Raw genomic sequence first — 15,602 nt, 5'->3', positions numbered from 1 at the left:
CCTCCCTATATCTTCTCCTATTACTCCATATATCCCCCTATATCTCCTCCTATTACTCCATATATCCTCCTATATCTCCTCCTATTACTCCATATATCCTCCCTATATCTCCCCCTATTACTCCATATATCCTCCTATATCTCCTCCTATTACTCCATATATCCTCCCTATATCTCCTCCTATTTCTCCATATATCCTCCCTATATCTCCCCCTATTACTCCATATATCCCCCCTATATCTCCCCCTATTACTCCATATATCCCCCTATATCTCCTCCTATTACTCCATATATCCTCCTATATCTCCACTATTACTCCATATATCCTCCCTATATCTCCTCCTATTACTCCATATATCCTCCTATATCTCCTCCTATTACTCCATATATCCTCCCTATATCTCCTCCTATTACTCCATATATCCCCCTATATCTCCTCCTATTACTCCATATATCCTCCTATATCTCCTCCTATTACTCCATATATCCTCCCTATATCTCCCCCTATTACTCCATATATCCCCCCTATATCTCCCCCTATTACTCCATATATCCCCCTATATCTCCTCCTATTACTCCATATATCCTCCTATATCTCCACTATTACTCCATATATCCTCCCTATATCTCCTCCCATTACTCCATATATCCTCCTATATCTCCTCCCATTACTCCATATATCCTCCTATATCTCCTCCTATTACTCCATATATCCTCCTATATCTCCTCCTATTACTCCATATATCCTCCCTATATCTCCTCCTATTACTCCATATATCCTCCCTATATCTCCTCCTATTACTCCATATATCCTCCCTATATCTCCTCCTATTACTCCATATATCCTCCCTATATCTCCTCCTATTACTCCATATATCCCCCTATATCGCCTCCTATTACTCCATATATCCTCCTATATCTCCACTATTACTCCATATATCCTCCTATATCTCCTCCTATTACTCCATATATCCTCCTATATCTCCTCCCATTACTCCATATATCCTCCCTATATCTCCTCCTATTACTCCATATATCCCCCTATATCTCCTCCTATTACTCCATATATCCTCCTATATCTCCTCCTATTACTCCATATATCCCCCCTATATCTCCCCCTATTACTCCATATATCCCCCCTATATCTCCTCCTCCTATTCCATATATCCTCCCTATATCTCCTCCTATTACTCCATATATCCTCCCTATATCTCCCCCTATTACTCCATATATCCTCCTATATCTCCTCCTATTACTCCATATATCCTCCTATATCTCCTCCTATTACTCCATATATCCTCCCTATATCTCCTCCTATTACTCCATATATCCTCCCTATATCTCCTCCTATTACTCCATATATCCCCCTATATCTCCTCCTATTACTCCATATATCCCCCTATATCTCCTCCTATTACTCCATATATCCTCCCTATATCTCCTCCTATTACTCCATATATCCTCCTATTACTCCATATATCCTCCTATATCTCCTCCTATTACTCCATATATCCTCCTATATCTCCTCCTATTACTCCACATATCCCCCTATATCTCCCCCTATTACCCCATATATCCTCCCTATATCTCCCCCTATTACTCCATATATCCCCCCTATATCTCCTCCTATTACTCCATATATCCTCCCTATATCTCCCCCTATTACCCCATATTTCCCCCTATATCTCCCCCTATTACTCCATATTACAGTCCTATGTGACTCATTACTCCACATCTCCCTGTAGCTGTTCTGTCTCTGAACCATAAATGGTTACTGTTGCTCTGTACAATCCCACCCATTCATCATAACACGTGTCATAATAAGCCTCTTCCAGCATTTTTACTAGCAGTTTATTCCGTCGCCCGCAGCACTGGAACCTCCCGACCTCTCTGAGAGAAGCAGATCGTCCTGATCACTTCTGACGTCCATCCATCAAGTTCTTCTCTGACATCCCAGACCTTCACCAATCTTCTCACTATGGAGGTGTCCTGTCTCTGGTCACTGATGGTCATCTCCCTTCTCAGGATCTGCAGAATACATGGTAGGTTTTTTTTTGTGTGCAGAATCTGTGGGGTTAGTAAGTGTTGGGAATATAGTTTTCCAGATGACAGATGTGCAGAGTTTGGTAGCTTTGTGGTGTTGGAAGCTCTTCATCCTCAGATCCTGACAGGTCTTTCCCAGTCCGCAGAAAACTATGTAACACTGTAAAGAGGAATCTCAAAACTACTTCTAGTTCTGAAAAGATTGTTTTGTGGGAACGAGGGGAAGAAAAAGATCAAAAAAGTCGACGTTGGCTTAGAGTCAAGAAGAAACCTCCTTGGTTCAGGGCTGGTTCCACTTAGAACTTGTTCTCCTCAGACCATAAATGAGACTCATCTGGAGACCTGATTTCGATTTTCTATGACATTGTTATGCGGTGTTCACACTTAGTTTTTTGAGGAGTTATTTTTTTTAAGATTATTTGCTCTTCACATGAGGAGTTTTTTGAGTGTTTTTCATGAAGAGGTTTTGAAAAATCCCTGGTGGAATAATAAAAGTGGATGTCCCTTCTTAATTTTGGAGAAGTTTCCCTCAGAGCTACTATGTACTGTCCCATCTAAAGCCTGCGGGAGGGAAAAAAACCTAAGGAAAAAATATTCCTCCAGAACTCCATGGCTATGTTCCCACGATGAGTATTTGATGAGTTTTCGCAGATTTTCTGCACCAATTTGCTAAATCAAGTTACTTACATCTTTATCACGTTTTTGACGCTCGGTTTTTGTCTCTCGCATCAAGTTTTAATTATTCCTGGTATTTGACTTTGAGAACAGAAACATTTATACCGTCATATCTGGATTCAATGCATTTTCTATATGTGGATATTAAACAGTCAATGCAATTTAACAGGGAAATTCTGTACAAGAAACTCTCCGTCTCCGCAAGAGAATTTACCACGTTGCGGATTTCAAACCCGCCCTGCAAATTTATGCATCCACAATTGTTTTGTTTTTGTCGTTTCCTAGATTTATTTTTTTCGTTGATTTTTCGGGGTGTGTTTTGAGGCTTATCATTGACATATATTACGTACTGCGTAGTGTATTCCGAACAGAAAATGTCTGAAGAAGGGTCAGCTCCATTGTTTTAACCACTAGCTATGTTTGACAAGGTGGTGGATTCTGTCCATCTTTTTCCTGAAACTGTTTCGCCCTGGAAACCTCCGTGGCTGCGCTGGTGGCTAAAGGTCGTCGTGTCCACCTAGCCAGATGACGCCTTTAGATACATGAAGAGGTTAAAAGAGTCTCAGGAGCCTGAACATCTGAACAGCATTGTAGTTTTTACATAAAAATCCCTAAGTTCACTGTTTTGAACACTTTCTGGGAGCTTTTCACTTAGTTTTCACGGACGGCGTAAACTGCCTTAAACAAAAATACGCTGTGTGCACACACCCTTACAAATCTCTTCAAGGAAAGATAAGTGCTCCAAAAACTCACCAAAAAGTGGAAAAGTTTGTTTGAAAAATTTGTTTTTAAACACCTCAAAAAAGAAAAACTCTGTAAGAACATTTTCTTAAGGGTTTCTGCTTTTAGAGCAGCTTAGGGTGAAAATTGGCTTTTATGGAAGAGACCCAACCAGGGGTGTAAAAATCGCAGTCACAGAGGGTGTGACCACGACTGGGTCCATGCGGGAAGGGATCTGCCAACGCTAGCGCCTGTTTCCGCTGAATGAGCATCTGAGGACACAAATTCAGCTGAAATGTATTGTGGTACAGTCATCCACAGGCTCCCTGCACCGCAATACACGCCACCGGCCAATCAAAGGGCGGAAGCTGATGTCGGCCTGCCTGTCTAGGGCATTCCAAAATCAGCTGCAGTTTATAGAAGAGGACATTGTACTTTGTGGGAGTGGAGGCAGCTAAGAATTTTTTTTTTTAGTTATACCAGGAAGGGGCCCAAAGTGGGGGACATTATTAAAAGAAGGGGCCAGGACAAAGGGCATTATTTCAGGAAGGTGCCAGGACAAGGAACATTATTACAGGAAGGAGCCAGAACAAGGGACATTATTACAGGAAGGTGCCAGGACAATGGACATTATTATAGAAAGGGGCCAGGAAAAGGGACATTATTACAGGAAGGTGCCAGGACAAGGAACATTATTACAGGAAGGGGCCAGGACAAGGGACATTATTACAAAAAGGGGCCAGGACAAAGGACATTATTACAGGAAGGAGCCAGGACAAAGGACATTATTACAGGAAGGAGCCAGGACAAGGGACATTATTACAGGAGGGGCCAGGACAAGGAACATTATTAAAGGAAGGTGCCAGGACAATGGACATTATTACAGGAAGGGGCCAGGACAAGGGACATTATTACAGAAAGGGGCCAGGACAAGGGAAATTATTACAGGAAAGTGCCAGGACAAGGGACATTATTAAAGGAAGGTGCCAGGACAATGGACATTATTACAGGAAGGAGCCAGAACAAGGGACATTATTACAGGAAGGGGCCAGGACTAGGGAAATTATTATGGGAAAGAGCCAGGACACGGGACATTATTACAGGAAAGTGCCAGGACAAGGGACATTATTACAGGAAGGTGCCAGGACAAGTGACATTATTACAGGAACGGGACGGGACAAGGGACATTATTATATGAGGGGGCCCAGGATGAGGGACATTTTTACAGGAAGGGGTCCAGGATGGGGGACATTATTACAGGAAGGTGCCAGGACAAGGGACATTATTACAGGAAGGGGTCCAGGATGGGGGACATTATTACAGGAAGGTGCCAGGACAAGTAACATTATTACAGGAAGGTGCCAGGACAAGTGACATTATTACAGGAAGGGGACGGGACAAGGGACATTATTATAGGAAGGGGCCCAGGATGAGGGACATTTTTACAGGAAGGGGTCCAGGATGGGGGACATTATTACAGGAAGGTGCCAGGACAAGGGACATTATTACAGGAAGGGGCCCGGAATGGGGAACATTATTACAGGAAGGGGCCAGCACAAGGGATATTATTACAGGAAGGGGCCCAGGATGGGGGACATTATCACAGGAAGTGGCCAGGGTGGGACATTATTACAGGAAGGAGCCAGGGCGGGGACATTATTACAGGAAGGGGCCCAGGATTGGGGACATTATCACAGGCCAGGGTGGGGACATTATTAAAGGAAGGTGAGCACACATGTCTTTATAGGATCTAGAATGCTACAATGGTGCATACATCTGACCTACATGCCGATGGGGAGACAGGTCTTAATTTTGCCTCCGTGCCCATCAGACTCTATTACGCCACTGAATCCAACTATGTATTGAGACTGTTTTTTAAGGCAACACTGCAATGGCAAAAACGATGTAAAGTAAGTCATGGCAGCCAAACAAAATAACAAAATAAACAGTACTTTTTTTTTTTTTTGGGGGGGGGAGGGCACTAAACAACAAGCAGCATGAGCATAATCCTGCCTACACGATCGCAGCAAGGTATGTGTTTTTTAGCGTTGTAGAAAAAGCATAGAGGCCGATTCATGAAAGTTGCAAAATTTTTGCACAATGTGAAGTTGCACATAAATTTTGCAATTCTTCACATTTTCACTGCTGGCTCCACCAAAATGGTCAGAACATGAGCGGGATGGGAAATATCAGCGCCTGCCGAATTCATCAATAGTCACTGCCCTGTGTACATAGGGGCGACCTGTCAATCATCTGATGCTGGGCAGGGAGAAGCCGGCCGGGGGTCTGCACTGGACCGGCCGGGGGTCTGCACTGGACCGGCCGGGGGTCTGCACTGGACCGGCCGGGGGTCTGCACTGGACCGGCCGGGGGTCTGCACTGGACCGGCCGGGGGTCTGCACTGGACCGGCCAGGTCTCTCCCTATGGTTCTCAGCCAACTATGCTTTCTCTGTAACACTGCAGCTTTTCGGAGAAAGGCTTATCAGGCTGCCGGCTCGGGTTCATGCTCTCTGCCGCTCAGGGTGCCTGAATTTAATGACAATTTCCCTTTAAATTTTCAGTAACTCTGCACACAGGGACTGAGCTGAAAAGTGGATACATGTGTATCCCATCCATGGGAATGGACCCCAGACTGATACATTGTAGCCAAGTATCCGATTGGTACAACTGTATCTAATGTATCCAAAGCCCAGGAGATGTCTACACTGGATACATCGTATCTACTTCTCCGAAGGAGTCTGCAGCATAAATACGTTTTCTCCTTCACTTTTCTTGAAAATAATGATACATTGCAGCTAAATCGATGAGAAAGGTGAGGAAAATGTCATCTATGAAGTGATCATGCTTTATTCAAAAATACAATCTTTAAAGGGGTCGTCAGGAGGTCGGAGAGTGTTCCCATAATACAAGCAGATGGGGGGAGCGCGAAGATATTTTGTATTTGATCCTGACCTGATCGATGTGATCTGGGACCTTTCTAATGCGCAAATGGGCCCAGTGCATTGAGGTCAATGTGCACAGGATTGGTGATAGATATCTGATCTCTGGGACCCCCAACGGTCGCCAGAATGGACGTCCCCATCCCACGCTTCCTCCTCACTGCAGGACTGGATGGAGTTTGAGTTGAGTCTTGAAGACTTATTCGTTCTCCTGCTTAAAGGGAACTAGTCGATGGGGCGTTGGTTTCCTCAGACTAGTCGTTCCAATAACGCCCCCTGTGCAAGCGCCGGCATCATCACCGTCTCTCCGCCTCTCTCGTGCATGCGCTTTGCCTTCTTTCTTCCCCATTAGTGCACCTCTGAAGTGGAGTGTACCCTTCCCGGTTGCTGAGGTATCCAGAAAGAAAGAAGAAGCCTGATATCCACGGAGGAGCTGAAGATCAGTCGGCGACTCTGCGAAAGACATTTCTTCTACAGTCCTATAGTCAGGCTTCCTCCTTGTTCCCGGTCATGTGGGTGCACCGCTGAGACTGGAGAGTGTACACCGGGCTTCAGAGGCGCACTGACGTGTAAGAAGAAAAGTCACAGGCGTGCCCGAGATTTACAGAAAGACAGTGATGACGCCAGCCCTTGCTAATCGTGTTATCTCACCCATAGGGGCGTGATAATATGGTGAGTGGGACGACCAGTCTGGGGAAAACAGCTGAGTGCTCTGCGGAATATATCGGAGTAATGTCCGATTTTGATCTGAGGGTTGGATTCAAATCAGCAATGGGTCCGTGAAAATATCGGACCACACTTGGACTGACAGAATGGAAAAGGTGGTGAATTTGGTTTTTTTTAAATTTCTCCCCGTATGAGAAAATTGGATGACACTCGTGCCCAAATTACTATCAATAATTGTTCCAATTTTCTCATACACGAAAAAAAAATCGGATGTCTGAATCAGGCCTAAAGGAGTGATGGAAACAGTACTGTGCTGTATTTCACTGCCCCGTAAATATTGAATGGATTAGCAGGGTGCATGCATGACCACTACTTCATTGAAGCTGTGCTGAGAGGAAGAACAGCAACTTTGGGAACCCTTGTTTTCATGATCTACGCAAGTCCCAGCAGTGGTCCACCCAGTAATCAGACATTTATCGCCTATTCAGTGGATAAGTAATACATGTTCTTTGTAGGAAAAATCCTTTAAGGTGTTTGATTCCTAATTTAGAAAATTAAGTTCATGACAATGACACATTGACACATGGGATTATGATCACATGCTCACTGAAATTTGGAGTTCAGGACAATGATACACCAACACTAGGGACAACTGGACTTTAAAAGAGTGACGGATCTACAGACTGACTAAATGGGCATTTCCCTCGTGACCAAAGGGGGCCCATATCACATCTGTTAGGTAAGATTCAGTTCTTGTTAAAATGTAGGTGCAGCACTTTCATATAAAAATACTGTTCCAGCACAACCTCCCTCCATAGAGTCACAATTATTATGATTGGTTAAAAGCCCATGACCTTCATTGCCCAAGCATCTAAATAACTCTCAGTCCATCCCTGATTTTTCCTATTGTGTGCACTGAATCTTCTTGGGAAAGTTCAAAACTGGAATTTAACAGACATGAAAAGAAAAATGAAAAGTATCTTGTTACATTCAAAAAGGGACCGCCATGGGGTCTGTTCCAACCCTTGTTGACATGCAGGTGCATTGATAGGAAGATATAACAGTGTGTGATCAAATCATTAGTGGTGTGAGTCAGGCAGTGGAAATCTGTCATCAAAAACAATGGATGGATCATTTCTCTTTCATTCCACAGCAATTTAAACAAAAATCCAGGATATTCACATACCATATTCTGGGGAAATCTAGCATTCCCTTGTAACTGTTCCCATTTTATGACTCAGTCTGTTATTCGTACAAATTTCTAGTGCCATGGAGACCTCGCTTTTGTTATGTGCATACAAAAGAAAAGGTAAAAAAATATCCTTTGTTACCTTCCTAGATTTATCAACATTACAACATGGTCTTTTATGGGCACTATAGCTAATGGTACTGGTGGTATTATTTAGGCAAAGTTCATACTATAGTTTCAGCAATATCATGTGCGTATTAGGCCTCAATGATATGGTGATATCATGAATCGATGTTGTATCACTATACTATACTGCCATATGCTTGCAATTTTAGGTCCAAAGAAGTGTTTTGGCACTGATTCCTATAAAATTGTGAAATAAAAGTGCAATGCTCTGTCACATGACAAATTTTTCAAGTATTCAAGTATTGTCTATGGGTCTATAGCAATTTTCCTCTTGAATGGGTTGAAAGTTTTTCGAGGCGTGACTGACTGCTGTTTCCATTACAGCTTTTATTTTAATTTTACTAACTCTGCGTAATTTCGTATGGCACCACAGAGGACACGTCCCCCCATATGCCTTGTGCAACATACATAGTCCATGCAAGTCTTGGTAAAATTTGCAACCATGGCTTTAGACGGCTGCAATGTCACACAGTGAGCCACAAGTCACCGTAGTCTGTAGGAAAGTGCTCTAAAGAAGATGACCATGAACTAGAACCTGGTCGGTCATCCATGTTGCCAAGATCCAAAATCCTAATGGGTTATGGGGCCATAATGTGAGTCAGAGAGCTCAAAATATTCAGATACACTACTGCAGAGCATGGGACAGCCATGGGTACGGCAAAGCAAATCAATGAGGTCACCTATAACTCTAGACCTGATGGGCAGAACCTCTACATAATCACATCTTCTTATCAAATACACTATTAGGTGTAACAAGATTCTAATGGTAACTACCGTATATGTTTGTCCCGAGGGCTCATCTAATGAATGTGTAACCATCCTGCTCTGCCAACAAGTCCTGGCAACGTCCCGGGAATGATACCTGTTATAACAGAGTATTTGGGTGTGAACATCAATTACTACTTTATGAACCTGGATATCCTCCTGAATCTTTAAAAAAAAATTGGAATTGTAAATATACCTGGTCTATGGAAATATCTTTGGAAAAGTTGTCCAATTTTGCATGGGATTGGGTGCACTGTTTACGAAAAATGGAGCTCTAACATAAATTACCTACCTGCAACAGGTCCCTGATCTTTACATGTCTGGATGGACAACACAAGAGTCCACAAGAATGGTTGTGAGTCTGCAGCCTCAAAAGTGGGGAACAGAGACAGACGGACACTCCAAGGAGGTGGCAGAGATGGTTTATTACCCTTTCTCTCTGTACGGTGTAGGATGCAGCCATGACACTTCTTCTTCCTGTTCCGGCGATCACATGATCACAATGTGACCAGATGCTGCAGAAGCTTCGGGGTCTTTTGCCAGATTCATACATCCGTGTTTTGTGGTCCAGTAGGATGTCGATTTCAGGTTAGGAGAACCACGGCTGGTCCGCGCATTGTGGTCCATACTCCAACTGCGAAACACAGATGTTCGGATTCGGCTTGAGCAGACCCAGGTCACCCCTACAGTACAGACAGAAGGCAGTGTTCTCCCTGTAACTGGGCTAAAGCAGTAAAAAACCCTCAAAACTTAAAAAAAAAATTGAATGAAGAAAGTGCCACTGCTTGTCGAAACCACAGTTTATAGCCCCACAATTGATGATTCTTAACTATATGTTACCTATATAAAAGTGATCATAACTTTAAGGGAACATGTCATCAGAAAAATGGCATTTATCTGCAGCCATGTTGGTAATCCGCAGATTTATACTGTTTCATACATGTGCAGTAGTCTAACTGGAAGTGCAGCTACAGGGAAAAAAACAAAGTTATATCCTCCCTGCAGCCGCTGGTTTCCAATCAACGGGGCAGGGAATTGTATCAGCACGCAGGAATCACTTCTCTTGCTCCTTGATTGACATTCTGCTCAGCACGCACACTGCACACATGCTGCAGACAAGGATGACGGTCGAGGTGCAGGGGGAGGGATTACTCAGTGCCCTGATTTTGTGCAGCTGCAACGAGAATACAACTTTATGTTCTCCCTGCAGCTGCACCTCCAGTTACCCCACTGCACATGTGTAAAATGCTATTTACCTACAGCTTTCTTCCAAGTCTGCAGGTGAATGCCATCTTTGTTGTTGTTGCTGCTGCTGACAGGTAACACCTAGTATTATATAAAAAAATATGTAAAAACAGGCATGTATTTCCTTATTCTTTACAAAATAAGACACAATAATTATTTGGTTAACCAAAAAAAAAATGAAACTGGAAACTAAAAGTTTTAAAACCTACATGAATGATAAAAAATAAAATAAAATGTGTCTGGTCATAAAAATAGCCAGGAATCTGTCAGCAGGTTTTTTGCTATGTAATCTGAGAGCAGCATGATGTAAAGACATACACCCTGATGTGTCACTTACTGGGCTGTGTTTTGCTGTTTCAATAAAATCAGTGCTTTATCAGCAGGAGATTATCACCACAGGACTAGTTGTCTTGTGCCTCCTAGTCCAACCATGCCCCCACCACTGATTGGTAGCTTTCTATCTACATATAATGTATGCAGAAAGCTGCCAATCAGTGGTGTGGGCGGAGTTATACAGGGCTAGATCCGCCGAAGAGGAATCTGTGATTTTATTAAAATAACAGCAAGCAGCCTGTTGTGAAATTGGATTCTGGGCTCCCCCGGTGGCCACTTGTGGAATTGTACTTGTGTGCATCATCCCCTCTGTTCACCTGCTCCTATCAGGATGTGGGAGTCGCTATATAACCTTGCTCCTCTGTCAGTTTCATGCCGGTCAACAATGTAATCAGAAGCCTTCTGTGCATGTTCCTGCTACTAGACAACTCCTAGCTAAGTTGGACTTTTGTCCTTGTGTGTTTTTGCATTTTTTCGTCTAAAATTCTGCCGCTCGCTTCTGGACAGAATTCTATCACATTGCATATTTTCTGGCGTTTTCTCAGTAGACACCGCCAAATGGTGCACAGGTTTGCGCTCCCGCAGACGCCTATCGATCTGAATAGCCATCGTCATGGACTCATTCAGACTCGCAGGCACAGGGAACCCCACCATAACATCCTTAATGGCATCAGAGAGACCTTCTCTGAAAATCGCCGCCAGGGCGCACTCATTCCACTGAGTAAGCACAGACCATTTGCGGAATTTTTGGCAGTATATTTCAGCTTCATCTTGCCCCTGAGACAAGGACATCAAGGCCTTTTCCGCCTGAAGCTCTAAATGAGGTTCCTCATAAAGCAACCCCAAGGCCAGAAAAAACGCATCCACATTGAGCAACGCAGGATCCCCTGGTGCCAATGCAAAAGCCCAGTCCTGAGGGTCGCCCCGGAGCAAGGAAATTACAATCCTGACCTGCTGTGCAGGGTCTCCGGCAGAGCGAGACTTCAGGGACAAAAACAATTTGCAATTATTTTTAAAATTTTGAAAGTGAGATCTATTCCCCGAGAAGAATTCAGGCAAAGGAATTCTAGGCTCAGACATAGGTGCATGAACAACAAAATCTTGCAAATTTTGTACCTTTGTGGCGAGATTATTCAAACCTGTAGCTACACTCTGAAGATCCATTTGAAACAGGTGAACACAGAGCCATTCAAGGATTAGAAGGAGAGGAAGAGAGGAAGGCTGCAGTATAGGCAGACTAGCAAGTGATTCAATTAAGAGCACACTCAGAACTAGAGGAAAAAAAAAAAAAAAAAAAATTGTAGCAGACTTCTTTTTTCTCTCCTTTCTCAGCCAGTAATTTAACCCTTTTTTGGGCCGGTCAAACTATCGTGATTCTCAATGGCGAGAGAACATAGCCCAGCATATATGAGAACTAGCTCTTGGAAGATGGAAACTATACTGACCATGAACTAAATCTGCCGCACAACTAGAAGTGGCCGGGTAGCATGCCTACGTTTTTTATCCCTAGATGCCCAGCGCCAGCCGGAGAACTACCTAATCCTAGCAGAGGAAAAGACAGTCCTGGCTCACCTCTAGAGAAATTTTCCCAAAAGGCAGACAGAGGCCCCCACATATATTGGCGGTGATTTTAGATGAAATGACAAACGTAGTATGAAAATAGGTTTAGCAAAATCGAGGTCCGCTTACTAGATAGCATGAAGACAGAAAGGGCACTTTCATGGTCAGCAGAAAACCCTATCAAAACACCATCCAGAAATTACTTTAAGACTCTAGCATTAACTCATAACACCAGAGTGGCAATTTCCACTCACAAGAGCTTTCCAGACACAGTAACGAAACAGCAGCTGTGAACAGGAACAAAATGCAAAAACACACAAGGACAAAAGTCCAACTTAGCTAGGAGTTGTCTAGTAGCAGGAACATGCACAGAAGGCTTCTGATTACATTGTTGACCGGCATGAAACTGACAGAGGAGCAAGGTTATATAGCGACTCCCACATCCTGATAGGAGCAGGTGAACAGAGGGGATGATGCACACAAGTACAATTCCACAAGTGGCCACCGGGGGAGCCCAGAATCCAATTTCACAACAGCAGCCCAGTAAGTGATACATCGCTGGAATCAGGGTCTCTGCCCCTACAATATGGTGCTCTTAGATCGCATAGCAAAAACCTGCTGATAAATTCCCTTAAATCACCAAATAACTTTAGATTTTTTTAATGTAATTTTATGTAAATGTTATGCGTATTATTACGCTATATGTTTATTATTTCTATTTTATTTTGTCCCAACAGCTCTATTACCAATTCCCATAGTAAGTTTGGAAGACAGGACAAAAATGAATAATGAAACGAAGGTGACCTGCGTGCTGCCATCCAGCGAATGCCAATGTCTGGAGGTGGAATTAAAGATCGTCACCGAGGAAAATATCACAAACTGTGTCTCTCACAAGGGAAGCTTTCCGAACGTCACCTGCACACTGGAAGTCACCAAAGACATGCGCGAGGTGGAGGTATCCTGCGAGGCTCAGTTCAAGACCAAGAGCAAACCTCAGAGGCTGAACATTCAGAGTATGTATGTAACCCAGCAGAGGAGGAGGCAGTACACGTCCATTCATACCACTCCCAGGGATAAGCATTTTTTACAGGGGGTATCAGGTGCCCAAAACATAGATAGCGACATTTCCTGACATTCTTCTTCACCCCTGGATACATTACATCACACATTTCCCATTGAAGTAAATGGAAGCCCTAAAATCTTCAGTGCATTTTGCCTTTCATGGCAGAAATGATCACATCACTGTCCAAACGCCAACGAGTACCTCAATCCTTCACGAAGGATTTTCCTTCAATGTTCTTCTCATGTTCCCAGAAATGAAACTTGCCAAAACAGCAATGGTGGTAAAAAAAGGATGAACTTGTGAGGGAAGGAGGTTGTTCGCCAATGTCACGATCCACACCGTGACTGTCACCAATTGTCACGATCCCTTAGCCGCTGCCACCAACTGGTCACGAAATCCACAGGGATTCCTGACCACTGTCACCAATATGTCACGGATTGGGGTGACTTAAACCAACAGACGGCAATCACATGCGCAGGGGGGCTTATCTTAGTTATCCCTCCACTGCCACAATGTGATGAAAAAACACACACAAGGCTAGGGACCTCTTAGTTTACAGCAGGGGCTTATTTTAGGTATCCCACTGCTCTTCAATATACCACGAACTGCAGGGTATCCCGCTTACAGTTCCACTTAAACCTTGCAGCTCTCTGGCGCCCCCTTTTACTCTCAGGTCAGATTAGGTACTGCACCTAGGGTAATTAGTCGCCAGAAAGACTGCCTGCTTTGTACTGGGTATTGGGCACGCTGCAGCGACGCGATGGACTACTCCCGCTCAGGCAGGAACAATAATTATCAATGCCGCAGTCGCTGCAATGTCACCCAAAGGCCTGCACAGTACACAGTATTGCTGCCACCAGCTTCGATTAAACGGGTCCGAAGCTAACCCAAAACAGTAGCGTAAATTCCCTTCAAGAGACTTAGGGTACGTTTTTAGAGCATGGAAAAAGAACTGGCATGAAATAATATACCCCACAAAATGTAGGCAGTGCTTTATCAAAATATTTTACAAAGATGTTACAAATGAGACAATTGCAAATAATAGTAATTATAACATAAAGAGGATTAAAGGCAAAAAGATAACTCACATGTTCTTAGTTCATATCAGTTCTGGCAAAAACCATGCTGGTGGGCGGAGCTCCCAAAAATCCCAATGCATGAGGTACAGCTCTTGGGATCAGACTCACATGTTCTTCCAGCAGCAGACTGACCGCTGGGGTCTGGCCAAAACAGTTATAGCTCAGCTTGGTGACATCACAAAAAAGGGCTGGCTGTTATGATCCTTAGTGGCTGAGGATCACAAAACGGACTAGCTAAGTTACTGAACATAGAAACAAGCTCTAGGGAGGTGGTAACTGGACTGACCGCAAACCTGATCCTAACCAAACACACTAAAGGTAGCCGATGAACGTGCCTAAAATCCTGGACGCAGCCTGAGAAACTAGCTACCCCTAAAGAGAGAAAGCAAGACCTCACTTGCCTCAGAGAAATAACCCCAAAGATATAGGAAGCCCCCAACAAATAATAATGGTGAGTTAAGGGGAAAATACAAACGTAGAAATGAAAACAGATTCAGCAAATGAGGCCCGCTAATACTAGATAGCAGAAAACAGATAGGGAACTGTGCGGTCAGTAGAAAACCCTATGCAAAATATCCACGTTGAGAATACAAGAACCCCCACACCAACTAATGGTGTGGGGGGAGAAACTCAGCCCCCTAGAGCTACCAGCAAGCGAGGAAATCATATATAAGCAAGCTGGACAAGGACAATCACCAACCAAGAAACATATTGAACACTGGTGATAAAAAAATGAATAAACAAAACTTAGCTTCTCTTGAAGAGACTGATAACGAAGGAATGCAGGAGAGCTCCAAATAGCACTGAATACATTGACAGCCGGCAACAACTGAAAGTCCAGGTGAGCTAAATAGGAAACCAACTACCAGATAACGAGACAGCTGATGCCAGCCACAAACCTGCAGAAAGACACAAAGAGCCACCAGAGGCAGCCCAAAGACAGCACTCACACAGTACCACTTGTGACCACAAGAGGGAGCCCAAAAATAGAGTTCACAACAGTACCCCCCCTTGAGGAGGGGTCACCGAACCCTCATCAAGACCCCCAGGGCGATCAGGATGCGCCACATGGAAGGCATGAACCAAATCGGCTGCATGAACATCAGAGGCGACAACCCAGGAATTATCCTCCTGACCAT

At 43.8% G+C, this 15,602-nt stretch overlaps 1 protein-coding gene across 1 annotated transcript in view; it reads left to right on the top strand.

Annotated features, from left to right (window-relative positions):
* Window positions 1-1,842: 1,842 nt before the first annotated feature.
* Window positions 1,843-15,602, top strand: part of LOC143774447 (limbic system-associated membrane protein-like) — a 31,722-nt gene continuing 17,962 nt past the window's right edge. Inside the window, exons 1-2 of the mRNA XM_077262054.1 lie at window positions 1,843-2,041; window positions 13,059-13,334. Of these exons, the coding sequence (XP_077118169.1) occupies window positions 1,978-2,041; window positions 13,059-13,334 (340 nt within the window). The 5' untranslated portion in view covers window positions 1,843-1,977. The remainder of the gene's footprint in view (window positions 2,042-13,058; window positions 13,335-15,602) is intronic.

Source organism: Ranitomeya variabilis, chromosome 5, assembly GCF_051348905.1.
Source record: "Ranitomeya variabilis isolate aRanVar5 chromosome 5, aRanVar5.hap1, whole genome shotgun sequence".
NCBI lineage: Eukaryota > Metazoa > Chordata > Amphibia > Anura > Dendrobatidae > Ranitomeya > Ranitomeya variabilis.
Note: the sequence above shows the minus strand (reverse complement) of the source record. Positions and strands in the feature narration are given on the sequence as shown.